The following is a 13,882-nucleotide window of genomic DNA, read 5'->3' as shown; positions in this document are numbered from 1 at the left end:
AAGCAGAAATAATTTCAGGAGGGAATAATTTCAGGAGGGGAGCGCACAGCCCAGAGGCTGAGGGGGCGGGGCAATGAGAGGAGGCGAGTCTTGCGGTGGGATGGGCAAGCGTCTGAAGGCGGCTTCCGGGGGCTCTGCTTTTTGGGGTGCTAGGATGCGCATGACCGAGTCCCATCTAAAGGCAGTCAGCCCCCCGCCCATCTCGGGGGTCAGGCTGAAGACGGACATCGCCCCACGGGGCACAGACCTGTGTTGTGAGGAGTTAGGAACATTCACAGTGGGGAAAACGAGTGAGGATGCCGAGTGCATGAGCTGCTGTTGGCTTGCTCTGTGCCCTTGGGGAAGTTCATTCATGTCTCCGAAACTGCCAGCAAAGATAACGACGACAGCAATTACCACAGCACCGAGAGGGCTGGCTGTGTGCCAGGCAGTGTCCCGAGCAATTTGCACATATTGATTCATTTACCCTTTATCGCAATTCTGTATATGTATTGTTAATTACCCTTTTTTCACGTGTGAAGAAACAGGCACAGACAGGTTAAGTAGTGTGCCGAAAGTCACACAGCTCGTACAGGGAAGAGCTAGAATTCAAACCCAGGCTCTCTGACTCGTAACCACTTGCACCACACTGCCTCCTGAACAATGGGAACACTCACCCCATCTCCAGGGCAGTCACAAAAGTTGAGTGAGAGGCTGACATGCTGCTTATGGCGTCTGCCCCAGGGCCCAGCTCATTCATCCATTCAACTATTTATTTTTGAGCTCTTACTTTGTGCCATGTTCTAGAAAACAGGACATACAAGGGCCATCCTAGCAGAATTCACATTAAACATTAAACAAATAATTATACAAGAATTTAGTTAAGTACAAGGTCAATGAGTACTTCCAAGGAGAAATGCAAGGTAACCAGGGGTGTCTAATGGGATCTAATCACTCTAGAGAGTACCAGGGGAGACATTTAAACCACACCTATTGCTGAGGGATGAGTAGGAATGAGCCAGATGAAGGCGGAGCGTGTCGGGGGCAGAGGATTCCCTCAGAGAGAACACTCACCATTTCTATTCAGCATTGTATTGGAGCTTCCTGGTCAGGGCGCTGAGGTGGGAAAAATTAATAAATATCAGAAAGAAAGGTTTCTAGTATGTCTCCTGGCTTATGCCCCTAGGGGAATGTTTGTACCATTTACCCAGAGGACAAAGACCAGGAGAGGAAGTGATTGAGCTTGGGTGTTGGGAGTTCATACAAGAAAGCCGTCCAGCTGCCCTGGAAAGCCACCAGGCAGGAAGGCAGGACACTGCATCTCTATTCCCGACTGTTCTGTTAACCTTAGATGAGTTGCCTTTCTTCTTGGATCTGAGTAGTTCTTCCATCTGTAAGATGGATGGGTGTGGGGAGATGGATTCATGGTGGGCTGTCGTGGCCGTATCTGGTGGGAAAACAGGTGGACAGGAGCCCACACCTCCCCAGGAGGGCAGGTGTTTGTATACAGACCCTCTAGTGGGGGGAAGCCCCCATTTGGGGATGGGACAGGAATCTGCCCAGATCAGGGGCCATTTTTGAGACCATCTTCCATGCAGAGGGATCGTCCCTTCTCTTTTCCTTTGCCACGCGGTTGTTATCCCTCGGTTGTTGCTATGATTGGTGGCCTGGGGCATTTATAGGACACTGACCCCTGACAACATGCCCTTTTGATGTTTTAGACCTACAATAGCCAGAACGAGAGCAACGAAGACTATGAGATCCCCCCGATAACCCCTCCCAACCTCCCGGAACCTCCCCTCCTGCACTTGGGAGACCACGAAGCCAGCTACCACTCGCTGTGCCACAGCCTGGCACCCAACGGACTGCTCCCCGCCTACTCCTACCAGGCCATGGACCTCCCGGCTATCATGGTGTCCAACATGCTGGCCCAGGACAGCCACCTGCTGTCGGGACAGCTGCCCACGGTGAGTCCTGGTCGCCCACCGTGGGTCCTGCCAGTTACGGAGGGAAGGGGTGTCAGAGGGGAGTGGAAGGCAAATGTCTTGATGAGGACCCTCTGCTCGTGGGCAGGGTCTGGGATCCGTGGCTTACCTGGGGGTCTGCAGAGCATGGGATGGAAGGAAATGGATGTCTTCACACTGCTGACTTCCCGAGCTCTGTTTATAATATCTTGGTATTATTTGGTTTAGTATTGACCTAATTCCTATGCCATACAATTCACCCAGGTAACGTTGACAATTCAGGATCTTTTAGGATATTCACAGAGTGGTGTGTGACCATCAGTATGCTCTTATTTCAGAACGTTGTCATCACCCCGAAAAGAAACTCTGTACCCTTTAGTCATCATTCCCAAGCCCCCACACCCCCCACAACCCCGACCCCTAGGCAACCACTAATCTACTTTCTGTCTCCGTATATTTGCCTATTCTGGACATTTCATATAAATAGAATCATATTTATTTTTAAAATAGCATATCTTGTTTAAGCTGCCAGGGACGAGGGTGATTCCTGAGTGAAAGTTTGCAGGTTAGGTAAAAATTTGGCAGGCAGATTTGGGCAGGGAAGGACCTTCTAGGCTGGGGAAACAAATGCAGGAGGCAGGAGGCTCCTGTCAGACTTGGGAACGGGATGTGGTTTATTCTTTTTATCAAACTGGAGAGGAAGGACCTGGAGCCAAGGAGGAAGAAAAGATCCTGGATCCTAAGGGTTCTGAATCCCATGCTAAGGCGATGTGTGATTTTTTTTTAGCATAAATGGCTGATGTGAACAATCAAGACCTATAGGAAACCAGCAGAGCATTTTTTTCTTTCTTTCTTTTCTTTCTTTCTTTTTTTTTTTTTTTTTGTATAACAGACAAAGCTCCTTAAGGGAGTTCTAGTACTTCTCCTCAATATCTGTGATTTATTTTTGCTTTTTTTTCTCACAGTTAATATATACTAGTCAGAATTCTAAGTTCATTCCTAAGTGATAGGAACCAAACTGAAACTAGCTCAAGCCAAAAAGATTGCAATGCCCAGGGGTGGACAAAGGGTTTCAGACACGGCTGGATCCAGGACGTCCCTATCCCATCCCCATTGTCACACAGCAGGTATGATGGCTACTGGCAGCCAACATCTTCCCTGCTATCTCTGGCGGGTGGCAGTTTTGGTCTTCCAGGAAGGAACAGGATGGAGCATGGCTGGACCAACCACTGTGTCCAGAATGAATCAGTTCTCCATTTTGTCAGCTTGGGTCACAGACATGCCCGTGGCAGAGGAGGAGGTGCCACTGTGTTGATTTCCTATAAGGATTACGTGATGTTGAGTGGGTCCTGTTTCTCTCTGCAGACACTGTTCAGAGGCCACAGCCAAATTTGTGGCCCAATTCCAGCAGATGCCTGGGACCTACAGGATACAGTTGATAGTCTAATAATCTTGACTGCATTTTATTTGTTTATTGTTTTCTCTTATCACCACCAAATTACCTTGCTTAAAAAAAAATCTGGTATATTCTAAAAAAAATCTGGTATATTTTGTAAGTTACATCATTTTTTTTTTTTTTAAGCTAGTGAGAAATAAAAGGAGAGGTGGGGCGGGGAGGAAGCCCCCCGTAGAGCCGCATTTTATGTTCAGGGTCAGACTGAAGAGCTCAAATGGAAGTTGAGGCTCCGTTTCTTGACGAATACTTTTCTTTGAGTCCATCAATAATGCAGATCCTCAGCTTCCTCTTCTCTCTGCAGCAGACACCACAGCATACGGTTTTAATTCCACTTTGTTAGAATGCTTATACCTTAGCTGCTTGCCTGGCTACTTTCCTAACGAAAGCTTCCCTCCAGCAGGCTGTCTGTCGCAGTTTGTGATTTATGCTAACACAATCCAGGGCATGACTGGCCTTTGGTGCTGGTGATCAGTGGTGACCGTGTGGTGTAAAGGTTAGGGTGTGGACGCTGGCGTCCCCAGGACCTGCCTTAGATCACAGCTCCACCTCTCAAGCTTCAGTTCCCTTGTCTTGGAATCATAACAGTACCCACGTCCAGGTCATGGTGAAGTGTATCTGAGATAACATATGTAAAGTCTTCGCAAATATCTGGCACCGAGTGAACAGTCGGGGAATATTTGCGACTGTTATTATTAGTAATAAAAATGAATTCCCACTGTAACCAAATGGCAGTATTTTTAAGTTAAGTCTCATTTAGCTGAAGGAACAGACAGCAGAGACTCTCAGGTAACTTTTAGGGCCACCTTGTTATAATAGGTTTGATAATTGCAAAGGATGTTATCTGTTTATCAAAGGTGACCCCCCACCCCTGCCCAACCGCTCCTTCTAGGAAATGCTTTTATTGGGCTCAGTCCAAATAGGCACTTTGCAGTCATTTTCCAGATTTCTTTAAAATGAACTCATGTTAAAGATGCTTCACAAATTCAGATAGCTTTAATTCTTTCATTACTCAGAGTTTTCAAGGGCCCGCTGTGTTTTATATTCCCTCGTTCTATAATGAAAGATAAGCCAAACGGTTTTACCCAGGGAAGGGCTACCGGGCCAACTGGGAAACCAGATAAGAACATGTCCCTCCATCGGGACTGTCTTGATGAAGAGACACAAGGTGCCCTTAAAGACAAATTTTTAAAATTTGTCTGAGCTGCAGGATGCAGGTGTGTGTCTGTGTGTGTCTGGAGGTTCATGTTATGTGGGTGATGCTGGAATTTGCGTCATCACCTGTGAGGTATGAAGCACCCTGCAGAGGGCTTTCCAAATGTTCTCTCACATAATGCTCCCCAGAAGCGAGTGTGGCAAATATGACTGTCACGAGGAAGTGGGTGCTCAGAGCAGGTAGGTGACTGCATTAGTTTCCTGTGGTTGCTGCAAGAAATCGCCCCACACTTGGTGGCTTAAAACAACCAGAAAGTGTCTCTCCGCACCAGACGCTAGACATTGCAGTCAGTAGCACTGGGCCCAGATCAGGGTGTCAGAAGGCGTGCGTTTCTTCCAGAAGCCCTGGGGACAATCTGTCCCCTGCTACTTCTAGCTTGTAGGGGTTGTTGGCTGTCCTTGGCTTGTGGACGCATCATGCTAATCTCTGCCTGTCTTCACGTCGCCTTCTCTTTTGTCAGAGAAATCTCCCTCGGCCTTTTTTATAAGGATGCTTGTGATGGTATTTATTGGGCGTTTGGGGATAATCATTTGGGGATAATTCAGGATAATCTCCCCATCTCAAGAGCCATAACTTAATCACAGCTGCAAAGACTGCTCCCAAAATATAGTAACATTTGTAGGCTCCAGGGATAAAAACTGATATTGTTGGCGGGCCATTTTTTAATCTACGACAGGGATCAGCTGTGCAACAGCCTTTACTGGTCACCAACTAAGTACCAGGTGTTGTTCTGAACCCTGGATCTGCAAGATGCCCTTGAAGAACTCCTAGTGCAGGTGGAGAGACAGGTGAAGGCTCCTTCCCTGAAAATGTAGTAAATGCTCTGATAAGATCAGTCTATGGTGCTATGTGCGCCCAGAAGAGGCACCTTTAGGAAGGGAAGGCCTGACACGTAGTAGGTTCTACAAGTATTTCATGAATGAATGAATGAATGGATGAATGTCACACAGTTATTAAGTAACAAAACCAGGACTCAAGGCCAGTTCTGTCACCTACCATGCACCCTCGGTTTTACCAGGTGCTCAAGGGCTGGAGCAGCTGGGCTGCAGGATTACAGGTGGCATAGAGGATGATGCCCCATGGCCACGGATGGCACAGATGCTGTTGGCACAGACTGGGATGTGTGAAGGATGTTGTCCCTGGAGAGCCCAAAGCGTTTGACAGCCATCTCCTTAATGCCAAGCCCCGTGGCTCTGATCCCAGAGGCCACCCATTCCTTCTGGTCTTCTGCCCCAGCTCCCCGGGGCGGAGGGTGCGGGGTCCTGACATGCACTGGAGTCAGCCCTTCTGCTTTAAACATATGGCTGCTTGCCGGAATCCTGTACAGTAGTGGGACTGGGCCCCTTTTACAAAATTAAATATGCTTAAGGCTTCTCCCTCGATTTCAGCGTCTTAACTGATTAAACATTCATTTCCAAGACAAAAAGAGTCAATTTAGTATGAAAGATATATTTTGCCGGTTTAATTTAAAGCACTGCACCTCCATCTGACCCCTATTTTCATAACTCAATAATTTTATCCTGTGTTGATTGTCTCATTTTGAGAGAGATATTGTATGTATAAATCAGCTTCTAAAATACCCAAAGAAACTAGAAGAGTGGAATTTATTAAGCAGCCTCTGGTAAGTCTGAAATAATTTATTTTGGAGTCGTCCTTGGGAAATGTTCGCTCCAGGGTCCTGGTTTACCCAGGAGAGGAATTGCCCTGGGGAGGGACAAAGCTTGATGCTCTCAGATCAGTTCCCGGGAACCTGCACCTTTGGCAAGACCAGAGAAAGTCCTAGGACAGCCTTGGGCGGGTGGAGATGGAGCCTGACGGGAAATGAGTTCTGACAAAGCTCTCCCCACACCAGCCGTGGGTTCTGGTGATTCAGGATGTAGGGGCTTCCCTAAGCCGAATGATGTAAGTCATGAAGCTTTGTGCCAGTCTCTGTTATTAGTGCAGGGGTGGTACACAGCTGTCGTTCAAGCATTCTCTTTCAGCTTTGACTCTTTTTTGCTTTCTCTGGGACCTTGGACAAGTCACTTCTCTCCCAGCCTCAGTTTTCCCATCTATGGAATGGGAGTTGGGATTCCAGCTCTGGCGAACTCACAAATAGGGAAACAGGAATAATTGCTTTGTGAGCCATGAAACACTGGACCAGTGTATAGGTTTGAGGTGGGATAGACCCACCACTACCACTGCCACACATGCCATTGGCCTGGGGCGGCCACCTCTTATTAACTTGGATCAAAATCCTGAGTGCTAGCCTGGTAGTTTTAGATTCTTTGTGCTTTAGGTCCCTATCCTAAAGCATCTTGCCAGGAATGGTCCTTCTCCCCACATGGAGAGGACTAGGGGCCATGGCCCAGGGACCCTCCCCCCCCACACACACACACACACCGTGTGAAGGCTCTTTCAGGCTAATATCCTGGGATGGGCTGTTGGGGTGGGGCCTCGGCAATACCTTAGTTGCCATTTCAGCCCATGCTTTAGAGATGGTTCCCAGGAGAGAGCTTGCATCGCTGGGTTAGGGTTTGGAGCCTCGGGGCAGGGCTCAGCGCTTAGGGGCAGAGCCTGTTTATTGACTCTGGGCGGTCCTTAATATCTCCCCTAAGACCTATCCCCTTCTTTTGTTCTCTACTTTTCTCCTCCAATCTCCTCTCTCTCTTTCCTCTTCCCTTCCCTGCCTCATCCCTCTTCCCCCCTGGAGACTTGGTCTATCTCTGTTTGATTCTGACAAATTGAGATGCAGGGAAGCCCCTCCCAAGTCTGAGGTAAAGAGACCAAAGACTGTCCCAACCTTTGGGGGGCAGTGCAGACACTCCCCTCCCCCAGTCCAACCTATTATTTTATTGCTCTTAATGCATAATTTGCTTTTTGTTTTGTTTTTATGAGTGTATCAGTTAGTTTTTGCTGTGTAACAAACCACCCCAACACTTCGTGGCTTCAAGCAAACAATGAACTGTTACTATTTCTCATGATTCTATGGGTCATCAAGGCAGGTCTTTGACCTGGACTGGCTTGGCTCATTTCTGGGGTCGGCTTGCGGCTTGGCTGGACCTGCGTGGTGTAGGATGACCTTGTTTGCATCTCGGCAGTTGGCCCAATGTCGGTTGGTGCCAATGTGGGTGACTTAGCCACAGGTCTGTGATCACATGGTGGTCTGAGCTTATTCACATGGCTGTGGTCACAGGGTTTCCAAGAGCATCAAAAAAGGGGAGGGTCTAACATGCAAGTGCTTTTCAAACCTCCACTTTCATCATATTTGCTAATGTCCCATCAGCCAAGTCACATAGCCAAGCCCAGATGCAAGGGGTAGAGAAATAGACCCCACCTCTTGAATAGAGAAACAGCAGGGTCACAGTGGAAGGATGTGGCAGGGAGAGCAGGAATTTTTGGCCGATTTGTAATCTATCGTGATAGATTTGGGGTTTTTTTGTGTGTTTTTTTTGTTTGTTTGTTTTCTTGACATGTAGTAGCACATGGTACTTAGGAATGTGGGCCCTGGGGTTAGGCTGACCTAAGTTCAAAACTATTTGTTATCCTATACCCTGTGTCTCAGAGCAATCTCTCCTGAGCCTCAGTTTCTTCATCTTTAAAATGGAGGTGATATTACTTGCCTCATAGGAATTTATGAAGATTCAGTGATCAGATGTAGGAAAAGTACTCAGCCCAGTGCCCTGGCACACAGTAAATGTAAGGCATTCAATAAATGTAAGCTACTCTATTAATTTATCCATTTTACTGATGGGGTTTGGGTGGCTTCAGCCTCATATCTACGTTTGTCCCGCCTGACCTGCTGGGGGCCGGCTGTTCTGCGGCAGTGGGCAGGCTGGCTCACTGACAGGGCCTGATCCAAGAGATGAGTGTCAGGGGTGGATCAGTCACTGAGGTGGCTGGGGTGGGGAGAGGGCCCCATCTGGGGGTGTGGGCAGGGGGAGGGCATGTTAATCACCCCAGGACCTCAGTCAGGGCTCAGAGCTTAAGAGCAATATCAAAGTGACAGTTCCACTGCTTGCCAAAAAAGAGAGGGTCCCAAACCCAACTCTTCTTGGCTGCAGGACCAGGTGCAGGATCCGTCTTGGAAAAAGCAGGGGGTTCACAGGGCACTTCCAGCTTGGGCTTTTCCTGAGTGCCATGTTTTTGTCTCATTTCCCTCTGGGGTTAGGAGTGGGGTTGCTAATCTCCCAAACGGGCCCCGGAGGGTCCTAAATGGGGGTAACCAGGAGCCTAGAGGTTTCTTTATATTCAGCAGAGTCTGGATGAGACTCCCTCCCCCGCCGTTTTTTCAGAGGCAGTAAGCGAAAGAAATATGTCTTTTTACATTTTATAAAACTCAGAAAAATGGCTTTAAACAGCTTTTGCTCCCCTGCTATAATTATTTATTTTCAAACACTCCTGCAGGGGACTGCTCCGTTTTCTTATCCTGCACTCCTTTTTCTCATAAATGAACCATCACTTCAATAAATCATTATGAAAACAGAGACTAACACCAGCTCTGAAAGGTTGAAAGATTTATGTAACACATTTATGTTTCCCATTTTCTCATTCTGGTACTCGGCTGCAAAAGCTAAGCTAATAAAAGCTGCTATTAATATTTCTTGTTGCCTAGCAACCCCAGAGCGGGAGTAATAGCTTCAGCTAGAAAAATAGATGACCGATAAGGAAAAATTCAATTCTTTTATTATCTCAGGGGGAAATGGCCTTTTACTGGAACATTATGATGTACGAGTGCGAAGTTGAACACAAAAGATTTTTTTTCTGTGTGTTTTTGTTTTTCTATTTTTAATGAACATTATTTTACCTCCACTAACTCTTTTAGGGCCACTTTTGTTTTCTTTCACACTCCCCTCCTTACCCCACCCCTCATGCTTAATTTAGCAGCGATAGTAGTTAAGAACCTGTCAGCGTTTTTTAGTTTAAAAATGGTTTTTGCAAAGGTTTATAACTCGGTCATAAAAATTCACTCCCTGTTAAAACTCCGGCCAGTGATAAGCCGACACACAGAGCCTAGTTCTCTGTGAACAGGCTCACGTTTGTTGAGAGATAAGACTCATGGTTTTCACTCAGAGAAAGGTCTGCAAAGAACAAAATGTATTCTTTTCCGTGTCCCAGTTTTCTTTGCAACTCAGGGACGCTGTGTCTTTTGAGAACTGTTTGCTCTAAAGTTTGAAGTGTGTTCAAAGTGGCAAAGGAGGGGAACATAGACATTTATTGAGCACCTGCTGTGTATAGACTTGGTGCCGTTGCCTCCTTTCAACTGCCTGCTTAAATAGGGACCGTTATTATCCCCATTTTTCAGATTCAGACACTGAGGCTTAGAGAGGCTAAGGAATCATCCCAAGGTAGCTGGATGCTATGAGGTTTCACACCCTTGTGCTTTCGTATAGGGTTTCTCAACTTAGCACTGCCCACACTCTGGGTGGGATGATTCTCTGGAGTGGGGGGCTGTCCTGCGCGTTGTACGATGTCTAACAGCATCGCTGCCCTCTACCCACTATTCATGGCCTCTAATAGCACTCCCTCAGGCAAAATCAAAATTTAAAATGTCTCCAGTCATTGTCAAATGTCCCCTGGAGGCCAAAATCACCCCCACTTGACCACTGCCTGCTGTTCCCCCTCCTTCAAAGGCTCTTCCCCTGTGTCTACTTGGTGAACTCCTATTCCTGCGTTAGGACCCAGTTCAGAAGTCCTCTTCTCTCTGAGGCTCTCTGGGTACTCTGGGCTGGGAGCAGGGTGAGAGGCAAATGAGGCACTGGCCTTAACCGCAAACTTGAAGAGAATGCCCCAAACCTCAGTGATCTAAGTAAATAATATTTTCAAAAATCCAAATTACTGCAAAAAAAAAAAAAAAAACCGATGAACAGTACATCAGAAACTTAAATAAAGGTGGGATCAGTCTGAATGCATGACAATAGGTGGTTGTCCCTTTAGATGCCTATCTGTGCTCGCAGCCTGGGACAGCCTGAAGGCTAGGTCTGTGCTTTACGCCTTTTTCTGGCATCAGTTTCTGGCAGAGGGCCTGGCTAGCAGATTATCTCAATGTCTGTTTATGGACTGAACGAATGGGAGAAGAGAAATGACTTGTCCAAGGTCACACAGCAAGAAAAAGGGTAGAGCTAGAATCTGAACTCAGGCCTCTGACTCCAAGGCCAGTGCTCATTGCAGTGTTCCCCAGGTGAATCGAGGTTGCATGCAGAGTACTCCCTAAGCCACGGAGGTCTTAAGATGCCCTGGGGCGCTCACAGCTTGCGGGAGAGGGACAGGTAAGAGCAGCCATGATTTCAGCTTGGTGTCCTCTTGGCTCTCCCTCAGGCTGTCTCATTTCAGCCTGTCTCATTTCAGCCTCACAAACCCCGTGCCAGGCAAGAGCTAGCAGCTCCCTGATGTGGCATGTCTCCAAGAACAGAACCATTATGGCCAGCCCCTTGGAGCACTACCCATGCTCACTGGGGTCACAGTTTCCTTATCTTGACCTTTGGAGGCCAAGGACCCACCTTGTTTGACCCCATATCCTCTCAGTGAACTTTTCCTAAACGAATGGATGAATTATCTGCCCCTGTAATTTGTGAATAACATTTATGTAGCATTTGTATGTGTTTGCACCCATGTAAGCCCTTTATATTTGTATCGTTTTTAATCCTTCACCCTGAGAAGCAGATACTATCATTGTTGCCATTTCACAGATGAGAAAACAGAGGCAGGGGGAGGTAAACCACTTGGCTACACAACTATCGTGGTGGCACTAAGATTCGAACCCAGGAAGGCTGATTCCTCAGCCTGTCTACTCAATATCTAACCTGTACAGTCTTCAAATGAATGAGTAAATAAATGAGCAAGGGAGTGAGCGAGCCAGGGTTGAGACCCACTTTATCTATCTGACTTGGAGTCAAGCCATTCACGTTCATAAGGAACCACAGCACGAAGCGTGAGATGCTAGCTTAGAATAAGGAATAGATGAGTACTGAGGAGCTCAGAGTAGAGTGGTAGCGGGACGGCTTCCTGTAGGTGGTGACCTTAGGGCTGTGCCTTAGAGGCCTGTAAGGAGGAAACTTCACACTTGCCTGGACTGGCCAGTTCAGGCTGTCACCACCCCTTCTGCTGGGATTGGCAGAGCAGTTTGTGATGTTTTATGATAGCTTAGGCGCCCCCTGGTGCCTGTGCTCTCAACCCCCTGCTCAGCTCCTTGGTGATGGGAGCCCTGACCTTCTGCCCGCCAAGGGTGCGAAGGCCAGACATTTAACTTCCATTCCGGGCGAGAGGCCAAGCTCGGCGGAGTACCTCTCCCTTTGAGACCTGCTCCCGAGTCAGGAGGGAGAATTCAGGAAAAATCACGGCAACATTCGTCAGCTGCGGCTTCGATATTACCCGGTGTAATAGCTCTTTCCTCCGACTGCATATTCAGTACCATGTTTGGGAAAATGAGCTTTTAATGTACCGTCGACATTGCTGAGAAGCCATCTCTGGCTCCGCGGAGTGTCTGGAGCACATAAAACTTGAGATCTATTGGAGTCATTTTCCCCCTGCTCTGGCTGGATAATAAAAAGTCAGTCTCAGATGCTCTTTCTCGCATCTTGAGGCTTTGTCCATTTAGAACTCGGAGTCTTCCTAATAGGAGGCAGCAAGACAAATAAAACTCATCTAAATACTAAAGCTCCAGAAGAGTGTCAGTGCAGCGTTGGGCCCGGAGCATTTCGTGGAGACATTTCAGCGTACCAGCAGGGTTGGGCTGTGGCTCCGGCTGTGGTGTTGGCAGCCTGGTGTCCAAGCCATAGCACTGAAGTGGGATTCTGGAGTCCCCGGATTCCTGTTCTGCCCTGATGGGCTGATCTTGGGTGTTCCTGTCCCTCTCTGAGCCTCAAGTAAGGTGGAGCTGATGCTATCTACCCCACAGGGTGGTTCTTAGAAGCAAATGTGCTAATGAAATACTCCTGGTGCTTAGCTTTGTGTGGAGAATGTAGCAGGGGCCTGATAAGAGTTTGTTGACTGACTGACTGACTGAATGAATGAGAAATAAATGCTGCCTATGTAAAGACTTCACAAACTGTCGAGTGCCATTATGTCACTGTTGGTGAGAAAGTCAGTGGGGACCCTGTAGCCTGTTCCGTCTTACAGTGCCATCCATCTCATCTAACCCTCCCACCGACTTTGGAGGGAAATGGAATAATCCTCAGTTACAGATGTGTACCGGAGACTCAGAGGGCAAGTGGCTTCTCCAGAGACACACAGCTAGAAAGTTGTGGAGCAGGATGAGGGTCTCGCTGTCTTGAGCGCAAGCATTTTATGCCCTCAGGATGGTACAGGGCACCCCTCTCCCCAACCCCCTGCCCCGGACCTCTGAACTGGGAGGTGGGACTCTTGCTCTTGTCCCTCCATCCAGTGTGGGGTGGTCAGAGCTCTTACAGAGACAGTTAGGTGGGAGAAGCAAAAATGTTAGTCTCAGTGGCTGTTTCTCCAAACTCTCGGTTGCAAGGAAAAAGGAACGGAATTGGGGTGAGTAGTTAGAGCCTATCCCTGGGCTGTGTCTGTTGGATGGAGTTGTGGTGGGGAATCTGGAGCCCTGGGGAATCTCTCCTGAATAAGCCATTGCTAGTTCGTCCTGTCACCCCAGAAACTGATAGAGAGATTAGAGTTAGGAAACCTGGGTTCCTGTCAGGTCTCTGCCACCACTGTGTAGGGCAAGTCACTTTCCTCCCAGACTCACCCCTTTCGTATGTTGATCGGACAAAGCCCAGATTGCCCCAGGGAGTTGTGGAAAAATCAAAAGAGAGCAGCTCTAAAGGGGTTCCCGGATGGGCCCCGCAGGGGGTTGTTGTCACTAGGGTGGTAGATCAGAGCCATAGGTCTGGAGAGCCCAGTGGGTTAGGAGGGTGTGCTCTGGGGCCAGACAGCTAGCTGCATGTGTCACAGTTTCCTCATGGGGCTACGTGAGGAGTAAATGAGATAGTCCAGATGGCGTTCAGATCCATACTCGTGGGAGGTCTGTCGGCCTGGTCCCACAGGGAGCTCTCAAGCATGAATTAGACCACTGAGTTGCTGGCATTTGTACCCCGGTGTGCGGTGTGAGTCAATCATTAGTGACAGGCAGGCAGGGGGTGGGAGTGTGGCTCGTGCGTAACTTCCTAGGCAAGACTGCTGCCATTGGCTGAGGGCAGTTCTTGGAAAAAGGCAGCTGTGAGCCTTTGGCAACCAACATTCCCAGGAATCAATCTGAGGAGGGTGGGGGCCAGCAGTATCTGTGTCTAAAGCCAGCAGGTTCCGTGTCCGCTGGGAACTTGTGAGACGCAG

General features: G+C 48.1%; 1 protein-coding gene across 4 annotated transcripts in view; it reads left to right on the top strand.

Annotated features, from left to right (window-relative positions):
• TOX2 (TOX high mobility group box family member 2) overlaps nucleotides 1–13,882 on the top strand; it is a 124,838-nt gene that overhangs the window by 73,638 nt on the left and 37,318 nt on the right. For all 4 annotated transcript variants that reach the window (XM_033094334.1, XM_033094337.1, XM_033094335.1 and 1 more), the window contains exon 3: nucleotides 1,701–1,946. In XM_033094334.1, the coding sequence (XP_032950225.1) occupies nucleotides 1,701–1,946 (246 nt within the window). The remainder of the gene's footprint in view (nucleotides 1–1,700; nucleotides 1,947–13,882) is intronic.

This window comes from Rhinolophus ferrumequinum, chromosome 23, assembly GCF_004115265.2.
Source record: "Rhinolophus ferrumequinum isolate MPI-CBG mRhiFer1 chromosome 23, mRhiFer1_v1.p, whole genome shotgun sequence".
Classification (NCBI taxonomy): Eukaryota; Metazoa; Chordata; class Mammalia; order Chiroptera; family Rhinolophidae; genus Rhinolophus; species Rhinolophus ferrumequinum.
This window is presented reverse-complemented; position numbering and strand designations above follow the sequence as displayed.